Raw genomic sequence first — 14,992 nt, 5'->3', positions numbered from 1 at the left:
GACCGGGCTGTACCTCCCCAGGCAGAAGAGGCTACTTGGTCCACACTGAACAACACAACAAGGAGGGCCAGGATTCCCATTGCAAAACCAATGTGGTCGCATGCTTTGCAACCACAACTCACAGTGAAGGAATTCAGACCCGGTTACAGCACTGAAACCGCCTTGGTCGCATTGATGGATGATCTCTGGAGAGCCAGAGATGAAGGACATCCCTCCATCCTGGTCCTCCTTGACCTCTCAGCGGCTTTCGATACCATCGACCATGGTATCCTTCTGCGAAGACTGCGGGAGGTGGGAGTGGGAGGCACCGTGTTACGGTGGTTCTCCTCCTACCTCTCGGACAGGTCGCAGTCGGTGTTAGTAGGAGGGCAGAGATCGTCCCCAAGGCCCCTAAAATATGGGGTGCCGCAGGGTTCGGTCTTATCCCCCCTACTATTTAACATTTACATGAAACCGCTGGGAGAGATCATCCGTAGGCACGGGATTAGATACCATCAATATGCGGACGATACTCAATTGTATCTGTCCGCCCCGTGCCAAATCAATGAAGCGGTTGACGTAATGGACCGGGGACTCGAAGCCGTCATGGACTGGATGAGGATTAACAAGCTTGTGCTCAACCCAGAAAAGACCGAGTGGCTGTTGTGTTTTCCTCCCAATAATTCGGCCATTAATCCAACACTCAGGCTGGGGGGTCAAATTCTACACCCCTCAGAGAGGGTTCGCAACTTGGGAGTCCTCCTGGATCCACAGCTGTCATTCGACCATCATATAGCAGCTGTGACCAGGGGGGCATTCGCCCAGGTACGCCTGGTGCGCCAGTTGCGACCCTACCTGAACCGGGAGGCTCTCACAACAGTCACTCGGGCCCTCGTGATCTCTAGGCTGGAATACTGCAATGTGCTCTACATGGGGCTGCCCTTGAGGAACATCCGGCGACTTCAGCTAGTACAGAACGCAGCCGCGCGAGTGATCGCGGGTGCACCCCGATTCACCCGCATTACACCTATCCTCCGCGAGCTGCGCTGGCTACCTGTCGATCTCCGGATGCGCTTCAAGGTGCTATTGACCACCCATAAAGCCCTACATGGCAGTGGATCTGGATACTTGAGAGACCGCCTTCTGCCAATTACCTCCCTACGGCCTATAAGATCTCATAGGTTGGGCCTCCTCCGCATCCCATCGGCCAGCCAATGTCGGCTGGCAACCACAAGGAGGAGGGCCTTCTCAGTAGCGGCCCCGACCCTTTGGAACGAACTCCCCGTAGAGATCCGTACCCTCACCACCGTCCAGGCCTTCCGCACAGCCTTGAAGAACTGGCTCGCCCGTCAGGCCTGGGGATAAGGACCATTACCCCGCCCGAATGTTGTATGCATGTTGCGTATTATTTTATTATGTGTTGTCGTCTTAGTACTGTATTGTATTGTATTCCCCTCTCCCTGGTTTCTGTGAGCCGCCCTGAGTCCCCTCAGGGAAAAGGGCGGCCTACAAATAAAATCAATTCCAATTCCTAAAATCAATTCAATTCCAATTTTGATCTCGGTTAACTGTTGTCTAAACAGAAGGCCCTGGAGCAGCTGGTGTGTGTGTGTGTGTGTGTGTGTGTGTGTGTGTGTGTGTGTGAGAGAGAGAGAGGGAGGGAGGGAGGGAGAGATTGTGATGTGGAAGGGGCCCTGCATGTGAGAAAGGCCTCAAAGCCCCCCCCCCCAGCTGAAGCGGGGCCTCCGTCAACCTCAGGGACGTGGAGACGGTCGTAAGGAAGGCCTCCCTGAGGTCGTTTCTGCCGGGGGGGGCTGAAGCCAGGGGGGCTAAGAGCCGAGGAGCGTACTCTTTTCACAGAAGAAAATGACATTATTGGCCACCCTGTTTAGTTGCCATTCAAAGTCGTTCTGGTGTGGAAAAAGCCACTCGTGTGCTTCACAGGCATCTTTCAACAAATAGAGTCAGTGGAGAAACCAGCAGTAATATTGCAACTTCACAGTCATGTGATGTCTCACTTAACAACCATGGTACTTAGCAAAAGAATTTCTGGTCCCAGTTGTGGTCACTAAATGAGGACTACCCACGCCTGTTAATTTTCTTAAGTAAACGATTGCATAGTCAATTTTTCATAGGTTTTTTTCCCAATTACATCACTTCTATATACCATTCAAATGAAAATAAAAAACTGATTTCTTCCCACATGTTAATGAATGAAGGGTTTACATGGGTTATACTTATTTTTTCATAGGAGAATAAATAAAAACCACACACAATAAACAAAAGATGTTTAACCCGACGTGGGACTAGTTTGCCAACCTCATTCAGCTGGCGTCTCTCCTGACCCCATTCCCCCAGGGCTGCCTGGTCTCCCTGCTGGATAACTGGCCTTTCCCAAGCTGCCCAGATGGCAGTGGGGGGTCTCACAGTCTGGGCAACAGAAAAACAGCATTTGGGGCATTCGGCCCTGTGATCTGGCATGTCCTTTTAAATCGCTCTTTGCAGGGGGACAAACAGGGCCGTGCTTTGGGGCTCCCCCCCCCCCCAGCGTTGACTGGTTTTTAGTCTCAGCCTGATTTCCCGGGAAGGCCTGTTTAACTGAAGTCTGGGGCTACTTTGGCTTACAGCTAACCACCACCTGCCAGGCTGGGGTATTTTAGCGTGCGCACAACATCTCGGGCATAACAAGGCCTTTCATGCTAACGCAAGCTCTCACGAGCCTCCAGCAGGGGTGTTAGGGAGGTGGCAAAATTAAGACGTGGTGGCGGCTGGTTAGGCTCTCGCCCTGGAGGATCCAAGGAGAACCAAATCCGATGTTTTAGTTTATCTTAAACCAAAATAGATAATTTTCTACTTCTGTCTCAGTATCGGTTGTGGGGATCTTAAGGATAAGATCTTGGAGTTACAGATCCAAGGAAAGCCCTGGAAAAGGGCCTTTCCTTCTCAGAAGGTACCATCCTTGGACCCAGATCCTTGGGTCTTCAGGCTGAAACCCCACGGTGAGAGGCAGCGCACCATCATCTGATCACAGAATTGGGCAGGACCCCACAGGTCCTCCCATTCCCTGCTCAGTGCAGGATTCTGCTGCCCACCTGCAGAATCAGCTGTGCAAGAGGCTCCCCCAAGGCTGTCATAGAAACCAGCATCTTCACCAGGAAAAGCTCCGTTATTATCCACACCCATTGAAGGAGAGAGATGCACTGAATAAAAATATTTAGTCCCCCGAAGTCGGAGGAAACTACATTTGGCTCAGCAATTCAGGCAGAGGCTGGAGAGTCATGGATGGCTCTGCTGTCAGGTGGGTTCTGGCATCGAAGCTGGGGCTGAATTCAGGGACCAACCCCCAAACCCCACCCCGGCTTCTTCCCACTCGGATCCTGAAAAAAGGGTTCTGCAGCCTGACTTCGTGGGGCCTCCATCACTCAGACGGCTGGCATTTCAGGAGGCTTTATAGCCTTGTAAATGCTCTGTTTGCCTCTCCCAGTTCTGGACAAGCTGAACTTTCCATAGGCTTCACAGTACAATTCAAAAGATAAGAAGGGAGAGCCCGGGTGGCTGAGAGATAACAGACGGTCAACCATGGCCCACCCTAGGCAGAGGTCGGTTTGCCAAACTGCCCAGCAAGTCTTACCCGGAAAACCTCGGTGTGGTCCAGCCGAGACACGAGCACCAAACTCTTTGGGGCAAAGAGCTGCAAGGGATGGACGAGCGCGCTCACCTCCAGCTCCTCCACTTCCTCCTTCCTCCAGCGGTTCTGCAGCTGCTGGAGGGGACAGGAGTGGTTACCTAAGGCCTGCTGGCTGAGCTGCCCACCGGGGACCGGTGCAGGTGGAGAGCTATTCCATGTTCAGTGGAGATCCTTGCCTCAAACGGGGTTCAAGAGGAAAGGCCTCTCTTTACCTGGACGCTTTCAATGGCCTCCCAAAAGGTGAAGCAGGCACAGTAATGGCGCTCCGAGTTGATGTCAGTCAGGACGGCAATGAAGAACGTGGGAGGGTTTCTCTCCTTGAAAAGCTGCCATCCGCTTGGCTGGCAAAACTGCAGGAGGAGACATCATCGTTAGGGCAGCCCCCCCCCCCCAGTTCTGTCTCTGAAAGCTGGCTCTCCCGCCACAGCAAAGGAGAGCCAGGATCCCTCTCCCTCCACCTGGGGGGCCCCCCCCCCACCTGACTGCAGAGAAGGAATCCTTCCTTTGGCAAGGAAAGGGTGGCCCCAAAGCCTCGAGCAAGGGACCTCTCCCCTCCCATCCCCACTGAACGGCATTAGCCCCAAAGGAAAGAGGGGAGGCAGCACAGTGCATTGCAGCCCAATCCACGGGGACCGTCCAGACCATGCCTCTGACAGCAGGTCAAGCAGGCCAGGAATGGAGCCACGATGGTGCAGTGGCTAGAATAGAGGATTGCAGGAAAACTCTGCCCACAGCCTGCAGTTTGACCCTGACTGGGCTCAAGGTTGACTCAGCCTTCCGCCCTTCCGAGGTCGGTAAAATGAGGGCAAATAATGCAGATACTGTAAACCGCCCAGAGAATGGGATAAAGCACTACTGTACGGCAGTATATATACCCTGTTTTCCCAAAAATAAGACCTCCCCAAATAATAAGCCCAATGAGGCTTTTGAGTGCATGCAGTAAAATAAGCCCTTCCCTGAAAATAAGCCCTCCCCAAAAATATTGCAACACAGCAGCAGCAGCAGCAGCCATGAGGAGATCACATTCGCCGCCTCCTGCACCTCAAAAATAATAAGACCTCCCTGAAAATAAGGCCAAGTGCTTATTTCGGGGGTCAAAAGAAAATAAGGCCCTGTCTTAATTTCAGGAAAACACGGTAAGTCTAAGCACCATTGCGATTGCTACGTCCTTCATCCCACTCTTGCTGGAAACCATCCAATGTCGCTTCCATCCTGTGCCCAGGCCTCCATCCTAAAAAGGGCCCCCCTGTTCACAAAAGGGGGGGGGCAGGGCAGTCAAGCACTGAAGGGAAATTTCCCAATATGGTGGGTCCAGCGATGTTTGGGGACCAAGAGCTCCTTAAGAGACGAAGGGACAACACACACACACACACACACACACGGCAGCTCTAGTTAGCCAGGAGGGGCAGGCAGCCCACCCGCAATCCACTCCCTCAGGCCCAATAGGTTCCCCTTGTCACCTATCTCTGCCTTGGGCTGATGTCTGCAGCCGTCTGGGTGGGGAGAACCAGGGTTCACCTTAACTAGAACAGGAAAGAATATTTGGGGGGGGGGGTGTTACAGTCACGTTTCCCCCGGCCGTTCTAAAGATGCTCCGCCTTAAGCTTGGGCTGGAGAGTGGCCCTTCCCCAGGCAGAAAGGGTGTGCTCTGCCAGGGGGCTCCCCTGGAGGCCTTGAGGGGCTGCCACGGAGAAGAGGGGACTGGCTTACTCCTCAGAGCACCTCAGAGCACAGGACGAGAAGGAGGGGGTGACAGTCCACTAAAGAGAGATCCAACCTGAAAGGAAGAAGGAATGGATCCTTCCTCCAGGAGTCTCCACCTGCCCTATTGGGCCTGGAGGAAGGGCTGTGCTATGGTACCTATCGACTGGGGGACCCAGGAAACCTGCCTTTCCTGCTGCAACACCTTCCTCTAGAACACCTCTGGGCAGGGAGGGGGAGGGAGAGAGAAGATGGGCCTGGGGAGGCTGGCCTTCCTTCCGGAGAGTGCTGGAAACTCAGCCAAGTTCATGAAGCCCAGCTGGGTTGATGGCCCTTTATCTGGCTTTACTTATGCTGCCGGGGGGGGCTGGTGGTGGTGGGTGGCGGTTGCTTTCTGATTTGAACTATATACACTTAGCAGTGCTGTGAAGCTGGCCGGGGTTCCTATCGGCTTCTGTTGATACCGTGTGACCTTCTGGAGTGGAAGGAATAGCGATCCAGATCTAAACAAAAGCAACCCCAAATACGCTCTACCTCCCATGGTCCTTTGCTCTTCCTTGATCCCGGGAAGCAGCCTACTCACCAGTTCGATCCCCTGGGGGAAAGGGTTGTCCTCCCAGTCCTTCTCTGGAAACCGCTGGAGTATTTGGCCCTGGCCGTCTCTGCTGCCTGCAAAGGAAAGCAGCGGTTTTAGCTCCTTCCTGGACTTGCACCGGACGGGCCCCCCCCCCCCTCTAGCAACTCCTCCCGCCTAACTGAAAGAGAAGAAACGGTCATTTCACCCGATCTGACAAGAGGATGAAACCTCACATTGTAAGAGTCCCAGTGATTTAGTCACTACAGATTTAGTCCTTGACTTACAACAGTCAATCGAGTGACCTAAAGCGACTTAGGATCATTTTTCACACAACCGCTGCTTCCTCCCCCCCTCCCTCCCCCCCCCACTCACACGATCAACTTCTATAGGAAGAGCATCAATGGACGTCAAACTGTAACTTAAACAAGTATTTATTGGACCCACTACATTTACACAGAGAAGGATTGCCTAAGACGGCATTTTATGGGAAAGATAATAAGAACACTATGCTTTACTCTGGACAACGTAAATGAATACACCAGGCCCCAGCTACGGCCTGGTAACTTAACCAGGCCTTGAAGAGCTTCCGAAACGTCAACCATAATCAAGGTGGCCCAATGTCAGGAGGGAGACTAAGGCAGGCAACACACAGGCCCAGAAGCCCACCAGCTTCTGGCACCCTCAAATGCAGGAAGGCCCTTGGCAGGTGGGATCCAGGCATGCCCCCTCCTTTCCGCAGATGTAATGGGGGGGGGGAGCTCAACCCAATGAATGGCCAAGGAGTTGGCTACTACAGCTTGAGATGTTGAGCATCCGCAGAGAGACCAGGACGGAGTCAGGAGGTCATCATAGCGGTGACTGCCGAGGACATGGGAAGCCAAGAAGGAACACGGGGCAAAGTGATTCAGGCAGATCTCCCCTTGGCCTTCTTTCCTCTCTTCCCTCCACTCGCTTCATAGGCAGAAGAAACCCATTCCTTCCCATTTCCCTTTGATTATTGCACATCCAGCATGAAGATATAAGGTGGCCCCATTCTTTTTTCTTTTTTTTTTTACAATGCACGGATTCTTCAATACCCCAAGGGACCTTTTAAGGCTCTCCTAATATAGGCCCTGTATTCAGCAGGAACCACCTCGTAGGCCGACTCCACTCCCTTTTAATTAGGTGCTTTGCCTTCTCAAACTGGGCCCCCATCTGAAATAAAACGATGGCAGCCGGGGAGGTGGGGACCCCTGCCTTACAGGAATCATTTCTGGGAAGAAGTTCCACATTGCAAGATTGGATTTATTATTACATTTATATGCCGCCCTTTCCCCCGAAGGGGACTCAGATGCACAGTGTTTTCTACGCAAGATACACCTAGAAAACACTGCGATGTGGGCAGAGCTGTGATTGTTTTAATAGTAGTGGTTTTTCTTCAGGTTGTGCTGTACTCAAAGTACAGTAACAAAATTTGATTATGAAATAGGAACAAAAAGGGCCCCCCCCCCCACGTTAATTTAGCTCTGCTGAGGCAGCTTTGACTTCCATTTGCCCCGTTTATTGAAATCTGGACCAGGATGTGTCCAGCGGCAACTCTCACCACTAGGCCGCCTCCTCCAGGGCTGGGGCCACAGCCCCTCTCCGCAGGGAAGAGCGGTGAAACCGCCGCTTGAGCTTCTCCCCCTGCCTTGGGCCAAAGCCCAGGAGAAGGTCAGCCGCGGGTGACCGGCTCAGCTGGGGACTGGCTATACGGGAAGCACCTCTCCTGCTCCACGGGATTATTTTAGGCAGCCAGACTTCACCCACCAGCCCAGCAGCAGCTCTATTTAAGGCACAGCCGCAGATGGAAAAAGGGAAAGCCACACAGCCACACAAGCCCTCTGCAGGCACCCTGGCAGGGCCTTCCCGCCTGGCCCTTTCCAAGCACAGCCAACTCACATCCCCATGGCAAGCCCTACCTGCTGATTATGCTATATATATAGAGGTTAACTATATATATTATGCTATATATATATATAGAGGCAATAGAGCACAGGTTCGAACCTCAGTAAGGATATGGCTAGCTGATGAGAGCTAAATAGCTTGAAATAGATCTATACTAGTCTTCCTTTATTTATTTATCAGCACAAATAAAAACACAAATATAACAAAGGCAACAGTAAAAATATTGGGTTTCTGTCTGGATGGACTCTTGTGACGAGCCTAATGACAGAGAGTGGAAGTGTGACCTTCCTCCCACCTTGGGCATACCAGGGGTTGTGACTTTAAGTATATACCTCCCACCCTGGCTGGCTGATAAAAGGAGTCGTTCTCTGTAGCTCAAATGGTTAACTCCCTGCCTGGGAGGCAATAGAGCACAGGTTCAAACCCCAGTAAGGATATGGCTAGCTGATGAGAGCTAAATAGCTTGAAATAGATCTATACTAGTCTTCCTTTATTTATTTATCAGCACAAAAATACACACACACACACACACACACACACACACACACACACACACACACACACACACACACACACATATATATATATATATATATATATATATATATATATATATGCTATATATATATATAGTGTGTGTGTGTATGTGTGTGTATGTGTGTGCGCGCGCGTGTGTCCCGCTGGAGCAAAAGGAGAGCAATTTACTGCGGGAGAAAAGGTTTTCCTTCCCTCGAAGGAAACCGCTCATCCTGAGGGGCGTCTCCTGCAAGCAGAAGAGAAAGCCTCCTTCAGGCCTGGGAGCCAGAGGGTCAGTGGTTCCCAAGCAGGGGGGTGGGGGAGAATGGCCCCTGCAGAGGGAGGGCCACAAGCAGACCTCCACGGATCCATTTTAGCAAACAAACTGCAAAATGAAAATATGATTTATCACTGCTGAGGAAGCAGGATTAATGTTCAGCCTCTGCGGGGGGAATAATTCTTCCAGAAAGCTGGAATCTGGTAACAAGGGCACCTAAGGTTTTTATACCCCCCCCACAGTGCTTGACAGCCCCCTCAAAGCGGTTTACCGAGTCAGCATAAATTGCCCCCAACAATCTGGGTTCTTGTTTCATTCTGAGCACTTCCTCCTCTTCCCTTCCCACCTTGGGAACTGCTCTCCTCCTGGCCCTTTCGCAGGAATGGGGTGGAGTCCGTCTTTACTAAGTGGCAAGTTCACCATGCATTTTCATCCTCCCTGTAGGTAAAACACAACTAACAGCGAAAGGGAGCTGGAAAGGACCTTGGAGATCTTCTAGTCCAACCGCCAACTGCTCAGGCAGGAAACCCTGTCCCATCCTCCTCCTTTTTCATCTCAGTTCCTTCTGTCATGAAATCCTCCTTATCACTACTCTCTGTTTATTAAAAGGTGGCCTTTTTGACTGGAGGTGGGGCTGGAGCGGCTGTGGCTGGGAGAAACCCCCCCCCGTCTTCCAGGAGGCCCTGTAGAGCCCTTCAGGGTATGGGACCCATGGGCCATTCGCAGGGCCGCCTCTCTCCACTTGATGCCTGGGTCTTCCCTCCCCCCCCGCCCCCTCCAGTCAACAGTAGCATCCGAGAAGGCTCTGGAGGGACCTCAGCTTTTCTGTTGCGGAGCCTCCTTCAGAACAATACTCCGGAAATTTGGATGGCCCCAATCCTGCCATTCATTCCTTTCGCAAGGCACGGCAGGATGGGACTGTTCTCCTGGTCACCGGGCGGGCTCTCGGGGTTTTTAGCCAGGCACAGGGAGGCGCGGCAAGATCTACTCTGGCCTCCCACAAATATTATCTCAGTATCCCTGACAAATGACAGCCCAGACGCATCCACCCATATTTAAACAAGTATCTGCAAGGAAACACATCCACCAGCTACACAATTTCAGACACCTTTCATGTCTCCCCACCACATACCTCTCCGGACAAAACACGCCCATTTTATGACCACTTGCTCAACAAGTTATGGTGGCGCTGAACACCCAGTACTTGTGCCCAGCCCCCAACATTATGACCGTTGCAGCACTTCAGTTCCCCACCCATCTACCACCACCCCCATTTGGTCTCCTGCACGGTGGCACACTTCTCGGTGGCAGAGGCGGCCCTGGGACTGAGGCCGGCACCTGGGGCTTTCGGCAGTCTCATACAGCTTGCCCCCCACCCACCCACCCCCGGGCCTCTGCTTCAGGCTCAGTGCCACCCCACATCCAGGCCCCACAGCGCCAAGCTGCAGCGATCCGGCTGCCGCCCTCTGCTCCGCAGGTCCCTCCACCCTTGCTGCCCTGTGCGTGCTGGCCCCTTGCCACCCAGCCACCTCTGCGGGGCACTGCCGGCTGCAGGAGGCCTCCTTCCCGAGGGCCCTCTGGCCCCCCTCCTCCCAGAAGATGGCTGAGACCTCGTAAGCCCAGGGAGGAAGATACACCTGCTGCTCCCCAAATCGCAGTTGCTGTTCCCACAATCCTTGGGGAAGGAAGCCTCGGGAAGAGGGCCTGGTGCAACTGGCAGGCGCCTCGCACAGGGCCTGGCAAGGCACCCCTCATGGGCAGAGGGAGGGCGGCCATGAAGGGCAGCAGGGCCAGCAGAGGCAGCCCAAGGGGCAGAGACGCAGGGGCTGGGGAGGGTCAAAGGGAAGGCAGCCCCTTGCCTTGCCCACATTGCCTGCTTCCCCAACTAGATGCCGAAAACTGACGCGGTGTTCCAGGCGTGGCATAACTGGAGCAGAATAGTGGGGAGAAATGAGGATCTCACCCAAACCTGACCTTGTATTTCTGACAAAGCAGCTAAGGACACGATTTGTGTTTTCGCACTAGCGTCTCAGTGAGGTTTATATTCCGCTTATGATCTACCAAGACCTTGGTTCATTTTTATTACTGCCAAAAGGCCCAATAGCAAGTTTCAAAGGTAATCTAAACTTGACATAAATGTTTATTAACAAATAAAATATATAATAAATGTTGCATAATAGACAGACAATATGCTCAATTAAATGAAGAGACAGAGTTACAAGTTACTACACGTAACGGTTCTCACTTGTAGTAGCTACAAGCAACTTGGTTTGCAACCTCTAATACAGGAAATTGGGCTAAGTAAACCACAAAAGGGGCAAGTAAAAATTACTGCCTATTAGTCTATTTCTTAAGTGCCTGCAAACAGCCAAAGTTTGACCAAGGATGGTGAAACATCTGGTAGCATCTGGTGACGGTTGCTCTCACCCTTTTACTACTAAAGGAGAAGGTCCGTAGCTCAGGGCTGACCCCATGAGGGCTCCTTGGTGCTCCCTGGGCTTGCTTGCTTTCTTGCAGTGCACTGATGATGTTACCTAGTCTGGCTAATGACACGTCTGCAAGAAAACGAGCAAGTGGTTTTTATTTTAACTGATATCTGTACCTTGTTTGGGGTGGGGGTTATTTTTGTCAGCATGGCGGTTTTAATTAGGTGAGCTATACAAATCAAACAAAAGCGTGAACAAAAGAATGAATAAATAAATGAGTGAAAAACTCAGAGAGAGGGGGAGGGAGGGAGGGAGAGCGAGAACACACACCTTGATGTCCAGTGTTCACACATCCATTTCAGTGCTCTATAGGTTTTGTATTTTGCTTTATCAGTAAGTTTTAAGTTTTGTTTTCTTTAAAATTAAAAACTGGGAAGACACTACCTCTATTACTAACAAAATTCCACAAACAGCCTACACAATTACCCTTTTTGTTGAAATGACATGCACACGGACACACAGCAAAAGACAAAGGCCTTTGTCAAGTGTGATCCTGGGAGCACATGTCCGAGGGTAGAAAACAGGAGGCCTTCCCTTCGCCACAATGCAGTCCAATAGGTTGGCCGTCACTCTGTGAGACCTCTGACCTGGGAAATGCCCTCAAGCAATCAGAAACTTTTCTTCCAACTCGCAGAAACTGAGGCCCATCACTAAGGAAACCAAGTATCCAGGTACATATAGAAACCTAATAGGCCCAGTTTGTTCACCAAAGGCTGAGGAAAGATTGTGGTGAAGGCCAAACTAAAACCAACAAACAGCCTTTGCACATGAGCCTCCTCCTTCTCCTCCTCCAGGGGCACCCAGGAAAGTGCACCATCTATAGAGCGGTGCTTCCGATGGGGTCAAATGTAGGGGGAAAGCATGAGATCCTGTAGTCCTTTTACCAATCTCTCAAAACACGTCATCACAGTGGAAGGGAATGGCAACCAGATGGTAACCATTAAGGCATGCGATGATAGTTTTTTGGGACACCAAAAGTCCAATGATTGCAGCCTTGAAACATGAAGGAGCCATGAGATTGAGGATGTCTGAGACAACAGCGGCCAGCTGGCCAGCAGGCTCCTTAAGTACCCGCCCAGGGATATTATTAGGACCCGCAGCTTTCCCAGTGTTGACTTTCCGCAGAACCTTCCGAATGGCAGTTGCATCAAACCTGAGCACCGATTCCTCAGGAAGGGGAACAGCCTTCCTTGCCGAAACGTTGCTTGCGGCCTCAAACAATGCAAAAAACGTATTTTGCTTGTTTAGAAAATCTGGAAACAACAAGACGCTCAGCACAGCTTATAGGAGAAACAAAGCTGAAAAGAAGCTTGTTCCATGAACCTTCCTTAACGTGACAGGATGCCATAACCCTCAAGAGAGGCAGGCAATAGAAAAGCCACCAGCCGGGTTTCCACTGGGCTCTCCTCAGGCCAGGCCAGGGGATCGTGGTCCTAGCTTTCTCCTGGCGCAGACCAAGGGAACGCATCGCACGCTAAGCAGGAGGAGGGGACCTGTCTTTGCAGCTGGTAAAATGGAAGACCCAGAGACATTCTCCCAGTCCTCAGCGTCCAGGGGCTTCACGGGGAGATAAGGCCCTTGGCAAGAGTCAGGTGGGAAATGCCGGCCTCCCAAGCGGGACCCTGAGGCCCAGAACTTTTCAGGTTAACTGTTTTATTGTTAAACGTTCCACGAGGTCACAAGTGTTCTTTTCCAAGCGATAGGCAACGTGTTTCATTGCACTGTGATGTCAGAATGCAGGAAGTGAAAGACTCTCATTTTTATGGCTCCATTTAATGGAAGAGAAGCAGCGAGCAATAAAGTGAACAGACGCGGGGACAAAATGTTTTTAAAGGGATCTGGATCTGACACACACCTCCTGAAGCACAACATAAAACCTTTTTGCACCCAAACTTTCCCAAACGCACCAGGGAGCCCACCGTGTGAGAGAGTACAAAACGAAGGTGGGCTCAAACTAACAGAGGCGTCCATTCAACCTTCAGGGCTGCAAAACCTTGGCTGCTTGTGGGCCTGCTTGGGAGATGTGGGAGATGTGGGTCTGGCTCGGCTGGCACAATCACCGTCTCGGCTGGCCCCACAAAGCCCAAGCATCCGGCCGGCTCCCCCCCATTGTGCATGCTGGGACCGAGCTTCCTAAGCAGCTCTACAGATTTGGGTCCTTGTAGCGCACCGTCTATTTTACGGCTCTTTTTCAGAGCCAGTTTGATGCCGTGAAAGGGGGAATCTGCGTCCTGCCTTGGAGACGAAGGGAGCCAGAAGGCTTTGGGCAGGTCGCACCCCCCCTCAGGCACTAGAACAGCCAGTTCCCAGGAAGCAGAAATGACTTGAACAAACTAACGAGAGATCATTTTACAGGGAGTCCTCGACTTACAACCGGTTGCTTAGCAACCATTTGAAGTTACAACAGATCCTCCCAAAAATTTCTTATGACCCGTTTAGTTCCGACAGTCAACCCCTCTCCCCCCCCCCAAATCACATGGTATCATTTTGCGCACCTGGGAACTGGGCGGCATTTACGGCTCTGTGCGTCCACAATTAATTACCTTTTTTTGCCAGGAACCGGTGTTTACTTATGGTTTACAAGAAAGAATGTCTAAACAGGGTTCACGTTGCGATCATGGCATTTATTTAAGGAGCAAAAACAAAAGTAATAAAACCGGGCAGAGTGAGACGGTGACCTGCTTAATGAGGCACCACCGTAGTTCCAGGTCCAGTCAAAGGAGCAGCGTCTACAGTGACATCCTTAGAAAGCTGCTCTTCAAGGTCAGGCCGCTCCCTTCGTCTCGTGCGCTTTAAGGCAACCACTTTATCTGAGGTTTGCAGGAACCTCCCAATACAGGCCCTGTGTTCTTTGGAGGGGCTGCCCAAAGGAGGAAGAGCGGGGGGTGAGGGGGGGGGTTCCCACCTATTCTCCAAAGCCCCCCCGAGGGCAGGACAAGAAGCAACATGGATGGAAACCCATCAAGGAGAGAAAGCAGCCTGGAAGTGAGGAGGAGCTTTCCTGACAGTGAGGACAAGGGGAGCCAGAGGAAGAGCTTCCCTCCAGAGGTCCCGTTTGCTCCGTCACTGGAGGCTCTTAAGGAGAGAACGGACGGCCATTTGTCTGGAATGGCACAGAAGGGCTTGGACTAGAAGACCTCCAAGGTCCCTTCGAACTCTGCTATTCTGTTACTCAGGGAGCTCTCGACCTATGGCCACAACGGAATGCAAAATTTATGTCGTTGTGAGACAGTTGTCAAGTGGATTTTGCTCCATTCCGGGACCTTCCTTGCCAGAGTTTTAAGTGAATCACTGTACTTGTTAAGCTAATCAGTTGGCTGTAAAGTGGATCTGGCTTCCACGTTGACTCTACTCTTCAGGAGGTTGCAAAAGGGTCAAACGTGGCCCTGGGACACTGCAACCGTCGTAAGTATGAGCCAGTAGCCAAGCATGCACATTTTGATCACGTGACCACAGGCATGCTGCAAGTGTGAGGGGAAAAAACCGTACCCCTTTTTTTAGTGCTATTGTAACTTCAAATGGCCACTAAACAAATGGTCGTAAGTGGAGGACTACCTGCCTCAGAAGATAAATTATAAATACATAATTTATAATGGCAGAAAATTCTGCACCCTCTGCATTATGGACCGTGAGAAGAAGCATTTCCCATCATAAAATCCCCAGCCTCCCTTTTAAGAAGAAAAGGTCCCAGGCTTTCCCATTCCTGTGTTATTTTGCAGAGGGGCCCTTTGCCCGTCTTTTTCCCCAGCTCCAAAACAACCTTTTTGAGGCCTTTGGTGCTCGGGGCCCTCGACTTTGCTCAAGCAGGACACTGAAAGGTTTGACAGGCTAAACACATCAAA

General features: G+C 51.6%; 1 protein-coding gene across 11 annotated transcripts in view; it reads right to left on the bottom strand.

Annotated features, from left to right (window-relative positions):
- SBF1 (SET binding factor 1) overlaps positions 1–14,992 on the bottom strand; it is a 50,898-nt gene that overhangs the window by 29,779 nt on the left and 6,127 nt on the right. For 8 of the 11 annotated variants that reach the window (XM_087722577.1, XM_087722581.1, XM_087722582.1 and 5 more), the window contains exons 2-4: positions 5,952–6,037; positions 3,880–4,017; positions 3,611–3,742 (exon numbers count right to left, since the gene is read on the bottom strand). In XM_087722577.1, coding sequence (XP_087578703.1) covers positions 3,611–3,742; positions 3,880–4,017; positions 5,952–6,037 — 356 coding nt within the window. The remainder of the gene's footprint in view (positions 1–3,610; positions 3,743–3,879; positions 4,018–5,951; positions 6,038–14,992) is intronic. The other 3 variants (XM_087722578.1, XM_087722580.1, XM_087722587.1) reach the window with 1 other exon arrangement.

The sequence above is a fragment of the Thamnophis sirtalis genome, unplaced genomic scaffold, assembly GCF_051295495.1.
Source record: "Thamnophis sirtalis isolate CommonGarterSnake01/CBP01778 unplaced genomic scaffold, rThaSir2_p1.2 scaffold_9, whole genome shotgun sequence".
NCBI classification, from domain to species: Eukaryota; Metazoa; Chordata; class Lepidosauria; order Squamata; family Natricidae; genus Thamnophis; species Thamnophis sirtalis.
The sequence above is the reverse complement of the archived record's forward strand: the minus strand, read 5'-3'. Positions and strand labels throughout refer to the sequence as shown.